The sequence below is a fragment of the Heterostelium album genome, assembly GCF_000004825.1.
Source record: "Heterostelium album PN500 unplaced genomic scaffold PPL_contig1, whole genome shotgun sequence".
NCBI classification, from domain to species: Eukaryota; Evosea; class Eumycetozoa; order Acytosteliales; family Acytosteliaceae; genus Heterostelium; species Heterostelium album.
In genome coordinates, this window is record NW_008805078.1 from 380,633 (window position 1) to 395,488 (window position 14,856).

Genomic DNA, 14,856 nt, shown 5'->3' on the forward strand with positions numbered 1-14,856 from the left:
ATGTTATATATGATTGGTAGATAATTCTGTCTAACAAAATGTAATGTAATTAACGAATACCAATGTTAAGTTAAAATGGAGTGACGACGTTTCCGTAGCAATCCAATGCTTTTATTTTCCCAACTTGATCAGAAATAATGAATTCTTATTCAGTCAATTTTTTTGGCGACACTTCAAAATTTTATTTAAATAATAATTTTATTATTATATTAATATGAGTGATATTCATGATGATTATACTATACTGTTGATATGATTTGAAGAGGAGAGGTTCTAAAGATATATCTTAAATTGAGCAGTATTAAAGGATTTTTAAACTTTATATTGTTTAAGATGCTAATTCAGTTGGAGGTTCAGTCAAAATCTTACAGACATCGGTCAATGATAGAATGGAAATGGGTTTTCTGTTTCTATCGACAATCCAAACTCTGTGTATTTTGAATTTTGCCAACATTTCAATTGCATCCTTAAATGTATCTTTTACACCTAATATAATTGGATATGCTGGTTTCTAATTTAATTGATTTTTAACCAATTAGTTTTTGTTTGATAAAATAATTTTAATAATTCTAAAGTAATAAAGATATTTACATGTTTGTTTTGATCAATGAAAACATTTCTAGAGATAAACTTCTCTGTTGATTGAAGTAAGAGGTCTATGTTCTCTTCGTTGATACTACTGAGATCGTTTATAGAGAGAGTACCTACGATTGAGCCATTCTCGTGGTCGAGCACAGGCACAGCGGTAACACCGGCATCATTCATTTTCTGGAATGATCTGATAACTAGCTCCGATGAACTGGTGGTTACTAACTCCGATTGGTGAACCAAATGATCCAAGAGATCTTCGATCTTCTTGTTGGCAAGCGATCCCAAGACACTTACATTCGAGGCAATGAACGATACTACACACGATTGACTAACGATATCGTCGATGTCACTGAATACAGAGAGCAAAGCAACTCTATGTACACCCTTGGCATAGACCTTCATGACCTCAAACATACTCTGTTCCTCGAGAACCACAGTGAATTGATCCTTCTTTGACAGATCCATAATATTGGCGACACTAGACGACAAGAACCCAATGGAAATTAATCTAAGATCACTTGTTTGTCTGTCAACATTCTTTGTTAACTTTGCCAAAAGTGCCAATACATCATTTGTATCAACAAATCCAATTACTCTATTTCTTCCTATTTTTAAAAAATTATAAAATAAATAAAATTGTTTTTTAAAAACAAAACAATTAATTAAAAATTGATTACCTGTATCAGGATTAACAACAGGACATGATGTTAAACTATGTTTATGTAAAACCTTAAGTAATTCTTCAACTGTTGCTGTGTTTGGAACTGCAATTAATGGATCCTTACTAATGATATCTGCAATCGATGTTTTAATAAATACATTTTTATCATATTCTTCGGTCATTTTTTTATTTATATTTTATTCTTACTATATATATAAATAAATAAAAATAAAAGATGATAATAGATGATATATGATTGTAATAAAAAAAAAATTAAAAATTAAAAAAAATTAATATAAAAAGAAATTAATTTTATTCCAAAAAAGGATCTGCTGTTGTGGTGTTTAAGTGTTTAATAAAATGTCAATAAGTGGGGTTAAAAATATAAAAAATATTTTGATTTTTAAATTAATAATACTTTGTTCTAATGTTATTCGAATCAATGAAGCAATGGATAAATATTTATTATTCTAATATAATGTACTTTTTATATTATTAAAAATAATAACATTTCACTGCAATTTAATAAATTTATCTTTTTATTTTTAACTTTTTTTTTCTTTTTGAAAATTCAGAGGCAAGTTGTGTATGAAGTTCAAGGTTTGTTAGACCTTTGAGTATAAAGTCAAGAAATAATTTAATTTATTTTCTATTTCATTATTTTTGGAAATGAGAAGACTTCTTGTCTTCTTTGAAAATATGAACAATGACAGTGACTTTTTTTCTATATTTAATGGTGAATTCAATAAAAAGTCACAATTATTGTTCATATTTTCACAATTAAAGATTTAGTTTCTCTTTTAAAAAAACTATATATTTTTTTATATTTTTTTTCTATAAATTATATTAAAAGTTCAATCTTTTTATTGATTTTATTGGTAAAGTACTTCTTGATCTCTTGGAGATTGACTTGGTATTACTTTTGCTCGTTGAACAATGTTGTTCTTAAAATACTAAATCAACTCTAGAGGTACTCTTGGTCAGAGTCTGTGCAATACAAGTGATATTAAATACCAAGAATGTCAAACGAGAGAACAGTAGTTTTTCGTCATCAACTAATGTTTTTATTGATCAATTGGATGATTTCAATAGTAATAATAGAATTAAATAAAATATAATCGATGACCACGATGATGATGCACCAATGGAATGTAGTACACCAATGGTTTTATTTTATTTTATAATTATAGTTCACTAACTAAATGCATATGTGCGTCAGTACTTATGGTTAAACCAACGATAACTTTACCATTGAAAACACCAACACCTGGATCCTGAAACATATCACTTGTGTTGACAACTTGATCGGCAGACCAAACACCAAGATTGTTACATGTGACAACATGAAGTTTGGCATTGGTTGGATGACGATGTACTAAAACCAGTTTACTTGCAGTGGCTGTTAGTTTTGGATCACCTGATACTTGGACATTTGGAATGAGTGTTGGAGTGGTCCAAGTGTTGGTATCTGATGTGCTTGTAACATAGACACCATTACCCAAAGCGGTATTGCGGAATACAATGTATATCTTTCCATTGAATGTTGCCATCGATGGTGATCCAGTTATTGTGATACCCGGTACTTCTTTATAACTCCAATTGGAAGCTACACCATCGGGTGAGGATGCAAGTAGCAACTTTCCATTGTTATTCGGTCCATGATAAGCAAGGTACATAAGGTTGTTGAAAACCGTTGCAGATGGTGAATTGGACGATTTCCATTCAGGAAGACCATGAATTGGGTTATCCTGTGTCACAGAGTTACCAGTCACTTTTACATAATTCAGATCACCACTACTATTTGGACTTCCATTATGGAAACCGTATATAATTGAATTGAACACAATAGCAGCTGGAGAGAATGTCGTCTGTACATCTACAAACTGGGCATCAGCGGTCCAAGTAATTAAATCATTGGATTTGGTGTACCAAAGCTCATGATTATTTTCATAACCATGATGAATACAGTACACTGTACCACCTAATTGTATGTAGGCTGGTGAATCAGTAATTCCATAATAGCTTGGAGTTGTTATTATAGTTTCTGGTTTAAAATTCATATTTTAATTGTTATATTATTAAATAAAGAAAAATAAATAAATATTTATTTGGTTGTTTTTAGGTTATTTATTTGAATATAATAAAGAATGTATTTGAAATTAGAATTAATAATATTGAATTGATTTGATTTTCTACTTGTTTCTTTACTGTTATTTATAGTTTTTGTCTTTCATATTCAATCAAATTCGATGCAATCAAAATAATGATCCAAGTTTGCAGATTTTGACTTATTTACAAACCCCAACAACTTTTTTAAGAATTCATAGAAATTTTTTTTTTTTTTTTTGATTTGTAATTTGCTCCTACCCTGTTCAAAAAATTGTTTCAACCTCGAACTCTCATAATCTACACCATTTATTAATATTTAATAATATCAATTTTATGTTTAAAAAAAATCAATTTGCTTTTGTTTTGAGTCAGAAGTTTATCCAATCAAAACTCAAAAGAGTTTTTTTTGTAAATTTCCACTTTCTGGTTGATGAAATAGATCTGATAGATTTGCTATCAAAAAAGTTTCACTATTCTGTTAATATATTTGATATTTATTTTTTAAGTATTTTTATAAAGAAACTCATAGACATATCTTCTTAACCATTCCTTTTATAGGAGGTTATATTTTTTCCAATAATATATATTTGAGTAAACTTAGTAGACAATGAGGTTAAAAAATAAATAATTTATTTATTTAATACAAAGGAGTGTCCAAAAATTATATAAAACAACCGTTTTATTTTAATAATGAAATGAATCCTAAAGTTTAAAATTTAATATGACTTATGAAATAAAAGAAATGTATTGAACAAAATTAAAATGAGAAATTGAGTTCACCAATAAATATTGATAACAAATTAATTTAAAAACAAATTGGAAATGTTTATTATTTATTTTATATCTATTGTTCAAGAACTGTATGCATATATGCATCATTACTAGTAGTTAAGCCAGCGATAACTTTACCATTGAAAACACCAACACCTGGATCCTGAGACATATCACTTGTGTTGACAACTTGATCAGAAGACCAAACTCCAAGATTGTTACATGTGACAACATGAAGTTTGGCATTGGTTGGATGACGATGTACTAATACCAGTTTACTTGCAGTGGCTGTTAGTTTTGGATCACCTGATACTTGGACATTTGGAATGAGTGCTGGAGTGGTCCAAGTGTTGGTATCTGTTGAACTTGTAACATAGACACCGTTACCCAAAGCAGTGTTACAGAATACAATATAGATCTTTCCATTGAATGTTGCCATCGATGGTGATCCAGTCAATGTGACACCTGGTACTATCTTAAAATTCCAATTATTTGTTTCACCATCTGTTGAAGAAGCAAGGATCAACTGTCCATTACCTTCAGGATGGCCCTCTATTCCTCCTCCTTGATAAGCAACATACAAAAGATTGTTGAAAACAGTTGCAGACGGTGAGTTGGCAATTCGGTATACCGGTTGTGGGACATACACATAGGTGTCTCCTGTTACTGTTGAACCAGTAGCTTTTACATAATGCAAAGTACCTGCAGGAGCATTTGGACTACCATTATGGAAAGCTAATAGAGATGAAAGAAACATTACAACAGACGGAGAATATTTCATTTGTACACCAATAACCTGAGTATCAGCAGTCCAGGTTGCTCCGTTGGTCGATGTTGTGTACCAAAGTTCGTGATTTACACCATATCCATGATGAAAACAGTACAAAGTACTACCAAGTTGTCCATAGGCTGGTGAGTCAGTTATTCCTACATATCCGGTAGTAAGAGTTTCTGCAAGGAAATTCATTTTTTTTATTTATGTATAATGTATGTATATTTTAAAAAATAAGTAATAATATATTTGTATGTTTGTTAATTGATATCGAATTGAATTGTATTGTATTGTATTGAATTCAAACCCTAAACTATTAGTATTTATATTCTTATCGTTTCATAGTGATCATTCATTATTAATCTAATCCTAACAAAAGAAACGATATGATTTGTCCAAGTTACATTAAAAAACAGATCTGTAAGTCAACTTACAAAGCCATTAACATTTCTACAAAGTGATCCCGAATAGTTAATGTTGTTCTTACCCAATAATATTTCAATGATTGCAGTGTAACCTTGTTATCTTCAATAATTAACTAATAAACCTTTATAGCAACGGACGACCAATTGATGTTCTGCTCATCGAACACTTGACAAAGTTGTACATTTGGTTGTGTCTGTTTTGAATATTTTTTAATTTGTTTTTATTATTTTTCTATTTTTACACACAAAAGGAATTGGTTGCACCTTTTTTTTCTTGGTGATCAATATCTCAAGAAAATTTTCAACAAAATAATCGCCAATATCATAAGTGAATTCAGAGCTGAATATTTTTGTTTTAATAAAAAATTCTATAATCAAAGAAAGTACCAGTCGAATACATTAGAATTAGACTTCTTGTCTTCTTCGAAAAAAACTAATTTATGAGGCGATGAATCGATTGATAAAGATTGAACAAAGTTATCAGAGACCAAATTGAATACATGGTTATTTTTTTTTTATAATTTTAATATAGTATAAGTTTATTAATTTACACTTGAATAAATAACCGAAACTATTCTGGGGTGTCAAATTTTAAATTGAAAACAAAATCTTTTGTATTTTCTTAAATCTATCTTGACTTTATATTGAACAAGCAGCTAGAGTAATTTTTTCTCTGATCAATCATTTTTAAAATGATTAAAATTTAAAAAAAATGAATTTTTTTTTCAATATTTCCAATATAACTTTGGTTAGAATAACACATTCTTTGTTTATTTTTTTTTTATTGTTAACTTTTTATATGTTGGATTTTTATTGGTATATTCTGTATGAAGTTCCAGGTTATTTACACGAGTTAATATACTTTTTAAGAAATAGTAACTTTCATCTTCTGTGTAACACATTTTGGAAAGTCTGATTGTAGAACACACGAGTTGATGAGACGATGAATCGAGAGTTAAAATAAAGTCTTTGAGAGTTTCTTTCAAAATCTCACTTGGATGATAATTGAAGTCATGAATAAATGATTCAATTGATAGTTTTGTTATGTGTTTGTTAGATTTCAGCATGATGGCAGTCCATAAAAGATGTTTACAATCGAGATCAAAAAGTTTTAATTTTGTTATTGTTGTATTCTTGTTGGATGCAAGCATTGAGTAAAACGATTCATCCAGAATATCACATGATATTTCAAGCTTTGAAATTGTGGTGTTGATTGATAAAGATTGAACAAAGTTATCAGAGACCAAAATGAATATAGATAGATCTGTGATTTTGTGAATAACACAAAAGTTTGACAATGATAGATTCTTCAATGTTTTATTGTTGGCAAGTCTTTGACAAAACTCCATCCATTCACTTGTTTGATTGTTATTGCTAATTAGGTTTTGAATATAGTATTGATCATACTCATTTTCTTGATATTCATATTCCTCTTCTTTGAAATATACCTCTTCATGATAGACACATCTACATTCATCTAGTTCGTTATTTACATCATGACCAAATAATCCGAGTACCGTTGCACATTTCATTGATTCAACACGATCGTTAAGGAATAACTTTAAATCTTTGATATCTACATAATCGTTACTGCAAATTTCAATAGATGTGAGTGATTCGATTTCAAAGAGTTCGGTGTATGGAATGTGCAATACATAGTGGCTAGAATGATCTTGATTATGCTCAAAGTAAAGAGTATTGACACGACACACTCTGACACTATCGAAATCAAAATCAAGTTCTCCATAGATACCGATGACTTTAAAATTGTGATCTATGTTCATAGTAACATGTTCTAAAACCGAATAGTCGATATACTCGAGATCAACACCGTAATTCATTGAATTGAGATATAAATGAATTTTGATTGTGGGTTTTATTTCTATGATCTCTTTGATTGATCCCATGTTGGTAGTGTTTATGTTCAATCGCTCCAGATGATCAAACTTTGAAATGAATATGCTAACATGTGGGATTTTAGTGTAGGGATTATCAAAGTTATCAAGAATGTATAGATCTTTGATATTGTTGATAGGACATATCGACTTAGGTTTTGAAAGAAGACCAATTGAATGATTTAAAAAATTGGAAAGACTTTCATACTCAGAGTTGTATAAGTCTATTAAATATTTTGAAGACATTGACTTTGATATGATATCGAACCAATCTTTACAAACCAAAGCATAGTTTATAAATTTATTGACATCATATGGTTTGACTGGACAACAAAGATACTTTTGATAATAATTATTTTTATTTTTAATAACTAAAGAACCAACTGCAAGTGTAATGATTTTCTGAAGAATTAATTTTGATTTTATTATTATTTGTTTATTAAAGCTATTACTTTGTTCTGTCATTTTTCATTTGTTATTGAATAAACTATATGATTTATTTTTTTTAGAGAAATTCAGATACTTTGCTCGCTAACACAATACTTTCATGATGTTCACGAATCATTCTTTAATGTGTTAATATTTTTAATCAAATCAAATTGTTTGTGGGGGTAGTGGTAGAATGAGAAATAATTTTTTGTTTTGTTTGAGTCAAATGAATGATATTAAAAAATACATGTTATTTTTTTTTTATGTATTTTAATATAGTATAAGTTTATTAATTTACACTTGATTCCAATTAATTGTCTTGAGATCGATACCTTCTTGTACCATCTCCCATAGTGGACTCATATCTCTCAATCTTTGTACATGCTTCTTGAGTAGCTCGATGGTGAAATCGATTTCGGCGACTGTGGTGAATCTTCCAATTCCGAAACGGATCGATGAGTGAGCCATGTCTTCTTCGAGACCTAGCGATCTGAGCACGTAAGATGGTTCGAGTGATGCCGAAGTGCATGCACTACCACTGCTACAAGCAATGTCTTTGATGGCCATCAGCAGTGACTCACCCTCGACATAACTGAAGGAAATATTCAAATTACCATAGTAACGGTGTTCGGTGTCACCGTTGATCTTTACATGAGGAATCGATTCTTGAATGCCTTTGAGCAGACGGTCATAGAGGAACTTGATCCACACTGCATCTCTTTGCATTTCGTTCTGTGAGATGGCGCAGGCAGCACCGAAACCAGTGACCAATGTTGCTGGCACCGTTCCCGATCTGATACCACGCTCCTGTCCACCACCACTCTGAATCGCCTCGATTCTGACACGGGGACGACGACGGAGATAGAGTGCGCCAATACCCTTTGGGCCGTATACCTTGTGTCCACTGATCGACATGAGATCGATGTTCATCTCGTTGACATCGATTGGGATCTTACCGACGGCTTGTGCCGCATCGGTGTGGAAGAAGATTCCCTTGGAACGACAGAGCTTTCCAATCTCCTTGAGTGGCTGAATGACACCGATCTCGTTGTTGACCGCCATGACGGAAATCAAGACAGTCTGTGGAGTGATGGCGGCTTCCAGTTGTGCCAAGTCGATCAAACCATTCGACAACACTGGCAAGTAGGTGACTTTGAAACCTTCTTGCTCGAGATGTCTGCATGAATCCAAAACGCACTTGTGTTCGGTGACGGTTGTGATGATGTGATTCTTCTTCTCCTTGTAGAATCTAGCGACACCTTTCAAAGCGATGTTATTAGACTCTGTTGCACCACTGGTGAAAATGACTTCCTTTGGATCGGAACCGATCAAACTGGCCACCTGTTGTCTTGCGTTCTCTACGTAGTCCGACGATTTCCAACCATAGTCGTGTGTCTTTGAGTGTGGATTACCATAGTTCTCTGTATATAAAGACAGCATTACATCTAATACTCTTGGATCAACTGGTGTAGTTGCTTGATTATCTAAATAAATTGGTTGTAAACTATCTATAAAAATAAACAAAAACATATAATTAGTCTTTCAAACATAACAAACAAATTAAATCAATTCAAAAAACAAATACCTTTTGATGTATTAGGTGTTGAAATAGTTGCATATGATCTATTTAAACAATTTTGATTCAAATTGCTACGAACAACATTATTTACAGAGAAACTGGTCGATGCTGCAGTTCTGTAGCTACCACCAGTGGTGGTGAATCTCAAAGTGTTCTTTACCAATGAATTCATTCTATATGTGAGTTTGTTTTATTACTAAATTGATTTGTATTGATTATAAATATTTATTTATGAAAAACAAACGAATAAAAGTAATTTTATAATCTATCTTTCTTTAAAGAATCAAAAAAAACAAAAAAATTAAAAAATAAGAAAACATATGAAGTGGTGTTTGGCCCAAAAGTAAAAATCTTTTTTTTTTTTTTGCCAAATATTTTTAATTAATTAATTTAACGAGCATTATTACATGACCAGCTAAAAATTAATCATTACTTCTATTGGAGCACCAATAGACTAACGATAGGATTCTTTTGCAAAGAGATATTATGCTATCATCATACATCAGAATTACTTTTGTTTTTCAATTGGTATTTCTAAACAAAACAATGCATTGTCAAATTATCTAAAGTTAAATTTTTGTATAACCAAATAAGGAAATGATTTCAGGTGATACTTTGGTAATAAATAAATCATATTTGTTAGTTTTTTTTTTTTGAAAAAAATCGATTAAAGTAAATTCAAGAACTCAATCATTTTAAATATTCACCAATCTAATAATTTTTTATAATAATTTAATTTGATTTATTTTAACTGTCAAAGAAGTTGTTTTATAAAAATTATATAATATTTTAAAGTTTCTTTGTCTTTTGCAAAGCTTGCCAGGTATTCTTTGTAATTCTGAGCAAACTTCTGGTCCACTTGATGTCCAAGAAAATAATGAAGAATGGACCCATTGAACAAAACAATGCATCATATCCGAATCTCCAACAGTTGAGAACCAAAAACCAGGTGAATGGCATTCTATATCCAATAAAAATAACTAAATAAAGATAGATGATATTAATATTAAACTCTATAATTGTAAATATATCGATAAAAAAAAAACACTTACAGTTTGAAATCATAACGCATGAAAAATATAAATAATTTACAGTGTGACCGAAGGATCTGCAGAGGAAAATGATAGTACTGAAGACGACAGTCAAATCAAAAGATGAACAAATATGTAAAAGGTAATGAGCCTTTCTGATGTAACGCTGTTGTTTTGGAAAAAAAAAATTGGAATTTGTTAGTTTTTTCAAATTGTTATTGTTGAGTGTTTGTTTGTAGACTTACCATTGTGATAAAAGTGAAACCAGAGACACAGACATGGTGGAAATACATATCGTATGACTGACTACGGTAGAGGAAAAGAATAACTAAATCGGCAACATGGAATAAACTGTATGCCAAACAATGATAGATGGAATTCTCTAAGCTGGTGGTGTAGTACCAGTTGAGGATGTTATGGTAGGCAAAGTAGGCACCGTAGAATGCACGGACGAATCTCTGACAGCACTCGTAGAATGCTCCGCTCTTTATAATGGAGTCGATGTGTTCTCTCATCTCTTTGGACTTGTGGTTTCTGAAATACATGGTTGCCAACTGTACAGTGACTATATAGAAAAATATTGGCAGGAATACAAACAAAAGCACGACATGGATCAAATTTTGATTGGAGATGTCAATGTAGAATCCGTATTGATTGAGGAAATTACTGTTATTTGGTTGCTTTGGCCATTCCTCAACGAAACAGGCCTTTAAATTTTCATATAAATGATTATAAAGTTCCATATCCAAAACTTATTATATAAATAAATATTAAAAATATATATATATGGAAAAATAAAATAAATTATATAACTATTATATAAATATACAAATATATATTAGTAATTATAATTATAAAAAATAATTATTATTTAGTTGTTGTTTGTTTGTGCAAATGTGTTTACAGAGTATTTAAATTTAGCAGTGATCAGAGCAAGTGATACCGAAAGAGTTGCTTGTTTGAAAAAGAAAAAACAAAATAAAAATAAAAAATAAGAAACTTCGGTGTAGGAAGTGAAAAGTGGGGTGGATGTGCGCGATTTGATGACCCAACCATAGAAAAGTAAAATTCAATTTCCAATAGTTGTTGTTGATAGTGTGTGTTTGTTTTTTTTTTTTTTTTTGCAAGTGGCTAATAACGGGGTTTTCATGCAATTTTTTTGTTTTTTTTTTGTTTAAAGAGTTTTTTTGCTGAAAGATATTTTGTTTTTTATAGACAAATATGTCACTGTTGGTATTCTGATTTTTTCCAATCACCATGTTTATAAATAAAATAATAAAATAAAATAAAACCAAACAAGTTTAAATAAAAAGGAAATGAAAAGTTGTAAACAAATCAAAAACTACTTGCGATTCTAATTTGATTATTGAGATTGTTTTGAAAAGAAACAGTTTAGTGCTAATTAGTTTGTTTTACTTGAAGTGGTAATAAATCGCAATTGTGCTTCGAAAAGTCAAGATAATTGTTGTGTTGATCCACAATTAATTTTGATAATGGTATGAATCTAAGTGGAAAATCGCAATGAAATATGATATGAAATTGTTTGGTGACGATGATGAATGAGCAATTGCATGCTTTTGCCAATACAAGTTGAAAATAAAATAGATAGTGGTTCTAAATTTTATAAATTTAAAGTGGACATACATTAATAGATAAATATTTATATCTAATTAAACGATTGTTATAATATCAATGATCAAACATTTTTTGTAGATTATAAAAAAAGTAACTTTAGCCCAACAAAAAAAAAGAAAAAAAAAAAAAAAACTTTTTTAAAAATAATTCAGTTTTTTTGTTGGTATGATAGTCAAACAGATGTGCCCTTTGATATTTTTTTAAAACTTTTTCGAAAATTTGAGCAGTTACATGTCTTTGGGTATGAAATAATCATTGATTTTACATAAGATTGGAAAAGTTGTAAAACAAATTTGTTTTTTTTGAAAAATAAAAAAATGGAAATAATATCTTTCAGAAAATAAAAAATCCAGATATTCATTAAAAAAAAAAAATTAATTTACATCTGCAATATGAGATCACTCATTGTCTCGGTAAACAGCCTGATCCCTTGTGAAAACAAACAACTATAAATCACCTTTTTTGTTTAAGAGATTTTCGTTAAACTATTCATAGATTCGCATTTAAAATAACTGAAATTGAAAATCCTGGTGATAATATTGAATTACTAAAATGAACTCCGATCCCAACAAACTTTCAACATCATCTTTATTTTTAAACAGTTGCTGCACATAATTTAAAATGATAGTTTCATCTTTAATAATTAACTAAATGATTAACCTAACAATAAAAAAATATAATATGTTATTTTAATATTAAATTTACTTATAATATTTTATTAAAAGGTCACACACTTTTTTTTTTTTAAAATTGAAGGTTGATTGTTTTTTTTTTTTTTTTTTTTTTTGTTAAAGTTCATTTATTTTTTATTTATTTATTTATTTATATTTAATAAGAAGAGGGAAGTTTAGTAATATGAATATAAATTCACCTATTTTTGATAATAATGGGTTGGTAAAGATAGATGAAGAGCAAGATCTCACACAGATTATGTGGAGAGATCAAGTATGGCTGTCACAATTCCCGCTGAATAAGATGACCATACTCAACTACTTCTCACTATCACAGTTCTACGATAAACAATGTAATAATGAAATATTGAAAATGCAAAGACTTGATCCTTCTGCTTTAAAGTATGAGATCTTCTTACCTATCTATTATAAATGATGTGGTCAATGATTGATTACTAACAAACTTTTAATATGTTTAATATAGGACTATGGTTGGTTTAGAGTATGAGGTAGTCGTCGATAAGGAACCACTGTTATTTATTATTGCAAAACAAAATCGGTTGACTGCTAACGATGCTATTACACAGACTCTTTACTATGTTATCAATGGTAGTATCTATCAGTCACCGGACATCAAGAACGTATTGGAGTCAAGAATGATACAATCGTTGTTCCATCTGATCAATGCATTCGAAAAGATATTGTCTACCGTTAACTGGGACATTGTCAAAGGCTATCAAATCAATTTGGATGGTTCTCAGATGAATCAACAAGAAAAGTCAAAGTTGGTGGCATTCACACGCAAACAAATCGAAGATACCAAGCGATTCGATAGTTTAATTAATACTCTTTTACAAAAGGTAACAGACTACATTGATCAATAGTCTACTATCTTATCTTTGACCACATAACTTATTATTAACAAACTTAACTAATTATCATTTGTATAGTTTCCACCAATTATGAAACCAGTAGAGCAACAACCTCAAGTTCAGAATCAATTGCAATCACAGATACCACCACTACAGCTACAGCAACAGCCACAACCAATGTAATAATTAATATTGAACACATCACACATATTCATGTAGGCTTGTACAGATATCACACACACATATATATAATGATAGAAATAGTTCATTAACATGTACATTCACTTTTTGAATGAAATTTTCAAAGATCTTTTGTTGCGATGATTATAAGATTTAATTCTCCACCGACATTCAATTTATAAAGCAGTAGATAGCTATATAAATATAATAAATAAGAAATGTATATTTTGCTCTCAAATTATATAAATACAAACCACCTTATTACTGAGATAAAAGACGTCAATATAAATCTATTTCGTGATATATAAACACCTAGGCTATTTATATCGATATATCTGGTATAAATATACAAAGTTAATACAGTTTAGTATTTGAATATTTTATAGTTAAGTTTATTTAGATATTAAGGGTTATAAGTCTATACAGGATTAATAAAAAAGATTAAATGGAGTATCTAAGGTTTAAAAGAACTCTTCTTTGACAATCAAACCATTGCTATTCCATTGTTGGATTGCCCATTGAGTCTTGGTGGCTTTATGACCTCCATATGTGAAATCCATATACATTTCATAGGCTGTGTTATTTCCATCAACCAATAATTTAAGAACTATTTTTATTATTATTATTAATATTGATTGTTTTGTTAAGTTAAATTCATTAATTAAAATGAAAATTTATAATACATACGTTTTACTTCATGAATGGTTGCATTATTTACAAAACCTTCTTCAGCTTTTCTGTTTTGATCTTTTCCAACTCTGTTTGTGCTATCACCTTTCTCGTACATCACAACATCATCAGCATAATATTTCTCAAAGATATCCAAAATCTTGTTGGATTCGATACCTTTGATGATTGCTTGAATGTTTGATCTAATATTTACGGACATTTTGATTGAAAAGTTAGGAAGATAGGTAGAAAATTTATTAAAATGATTGTTTTTTAATTATATTGTAATTTAATTGTTTGTTTTGTAATGATTTGATTATTACTCTAAAGAGTACTATTTATACATTTTGTAATACATTGTGAATGAAAAATAAGAATAAATTAACAACTTTTAATAAAAGGTTCCGGAAGAATCTTGAAGCAATTTTTATTTAAAAAAATGTGGGGGTTTGACTATTTTATTCAAGAATCAAAGTGCTTGTTCAAGAAGGTGATCAATATCCATCTTAATGAAAAAAGATTAAATTAATTGAAATAAACAAAATAAGTAAAAAAAAAAAAAGTAT

The 14,856-nt window shown here is 29.6% G+C and overlaps 7 protein-coding genes across 7 annotated transcripts; 1 reads left to right on the top strand and 6 right to left on the bottom strand.

Moving 5' to 3' along the window:
• Positions 1-328: 328 nt before the first annotated feature.
• On the bottom strand, positions 329-1,434 carry PPL_00992 (uncharacterized protein; the record flags this gene model as incomplete). Its single annotated transcript, XM_020572010.1, has 3 exons — positions 329-511; positions 592-1,196; positions 1,269-1,434. The coding sequence occupies 3 exons, from the start codon at positions 1,432-1,434 to the stop codon at positions 329-331; spliced, it is 954 nt and encodes a 317-aa protein (XP_020437868.1).
• A 690-nt stretch (positions 1,435-2,124) lies between these two features.
• Positions 2,125-3,312, bottom strand: PPL_00993 (sialidase family protein; the record flags this gene model as incomplete). Its single annotated transcript, XM_020572011.1, has 2 exons — positions 2,125-2,196; positions 2,452-3,312. The coding sequence occupies 2 exons, from the start codon at positions 3,310-3,312 to the stop codon at positions 2,125-2,127; spliced, it is 933 nt and encodes a 310-aa protein (XP_020437869.1).
• An 893-nt stretch (positions 3,313-4,205) lies between these two features.
• PPL_00994 (sialidase family protein) lies at positions 4,206-5,099 on the bottom strand (the record flags this gene model as incomplete). The annotated part of the gene is made up of 1 exon (XM_020572012.1): positions 4,206-5,099. The coding sequence occupies one exon, from the start codon at positions 5,097-5,099 to the stop codon at positions 4,206-4,208; it is 894 nt and encodes a 297-aa protein (XP_020437870.1).
• A 343-nt stretch (positions 5,100-5,442) lies between these two features.
• PPL_00995 (IscS subfamily cysteine desulfurase) lies at positions 5,443-9,404 on the bottom strand (the record flags this gene model as incomplete). Its single annotated transcript, XM_020572013.1, has 5 exons — positions 5,443-5,523; positions 6,178-7,626; positions 7,748-7,790; positions 7,952-9,161; positions 9,239-9,404. 5 exons carry the CDS (start codon positions 9,402-9,404, stop codon positions 5,443-5,445), a joined length of 2,949 nt encoding a protein of 982 aa, XP_020437871.1.
• A 550-nt stretch (positions 9,405-9,954) lies between these two features.
• PPL_00996 (uncharacterized protein) lies at positions 9,955-12,154 on the bottom strand (the record flags this gene model as incomplete). Its single annotated transcript, XM_020572014.1, has 5 exons — positions 9,955-10,212; positions 10,325-10,429; positions 10,509-10,828; positions 10,931-11,014; positions 12,130-12,154. 5 exons carry the CDS (start codon positions 12,152-12,154, stop codon positions 9,955-9,957), a joined length of 792 nt encoding a protein of 263 aa, XP_020437872.1.
• A 599-nt stretch (positions 12,155-12,753) lies between these two features.
• Positions 12,754-14,011, top strand: med6 (mediator of RNA polymerase II transcription subunit 6; the record flags this gene model as incomplete). Its single annotated transcript, XM_020572015.1, has 4 exons — positions 12,754-12,971; positions 13,054-13,429; positions 13,520-13,620; positions 14,008-14,011. 4 exons carry the CDS (start codon positions 12,754-12,756, stop codon positions 14,009-14,011), a joined length of 699 nt encoding a protein of 232 aa, XP_020437873.1.
• Positions 14,012-14,082: 71 nt separating this feature from the next.
• PPL_00998 (uncharacterized protein) lies at positions 14,083-14,510 on the bottom strand (the record flags this gene model as incomplete). Its single annotated transcript, XM_020572016.1, has 2 exons — positions 14,083-14,228; positions 14,309-14,510. The coding sequence occupies 2 exons, from the start codon at positions 14,508-14,510 to the stop codon at positions 14,083-14,085; spliced, it is 348 nt and encodes a 115-aa protein (XP_020437874.1).
• Between the last annotated feature and the right edge of the window lie 346 nt (positions 14,511-14,856).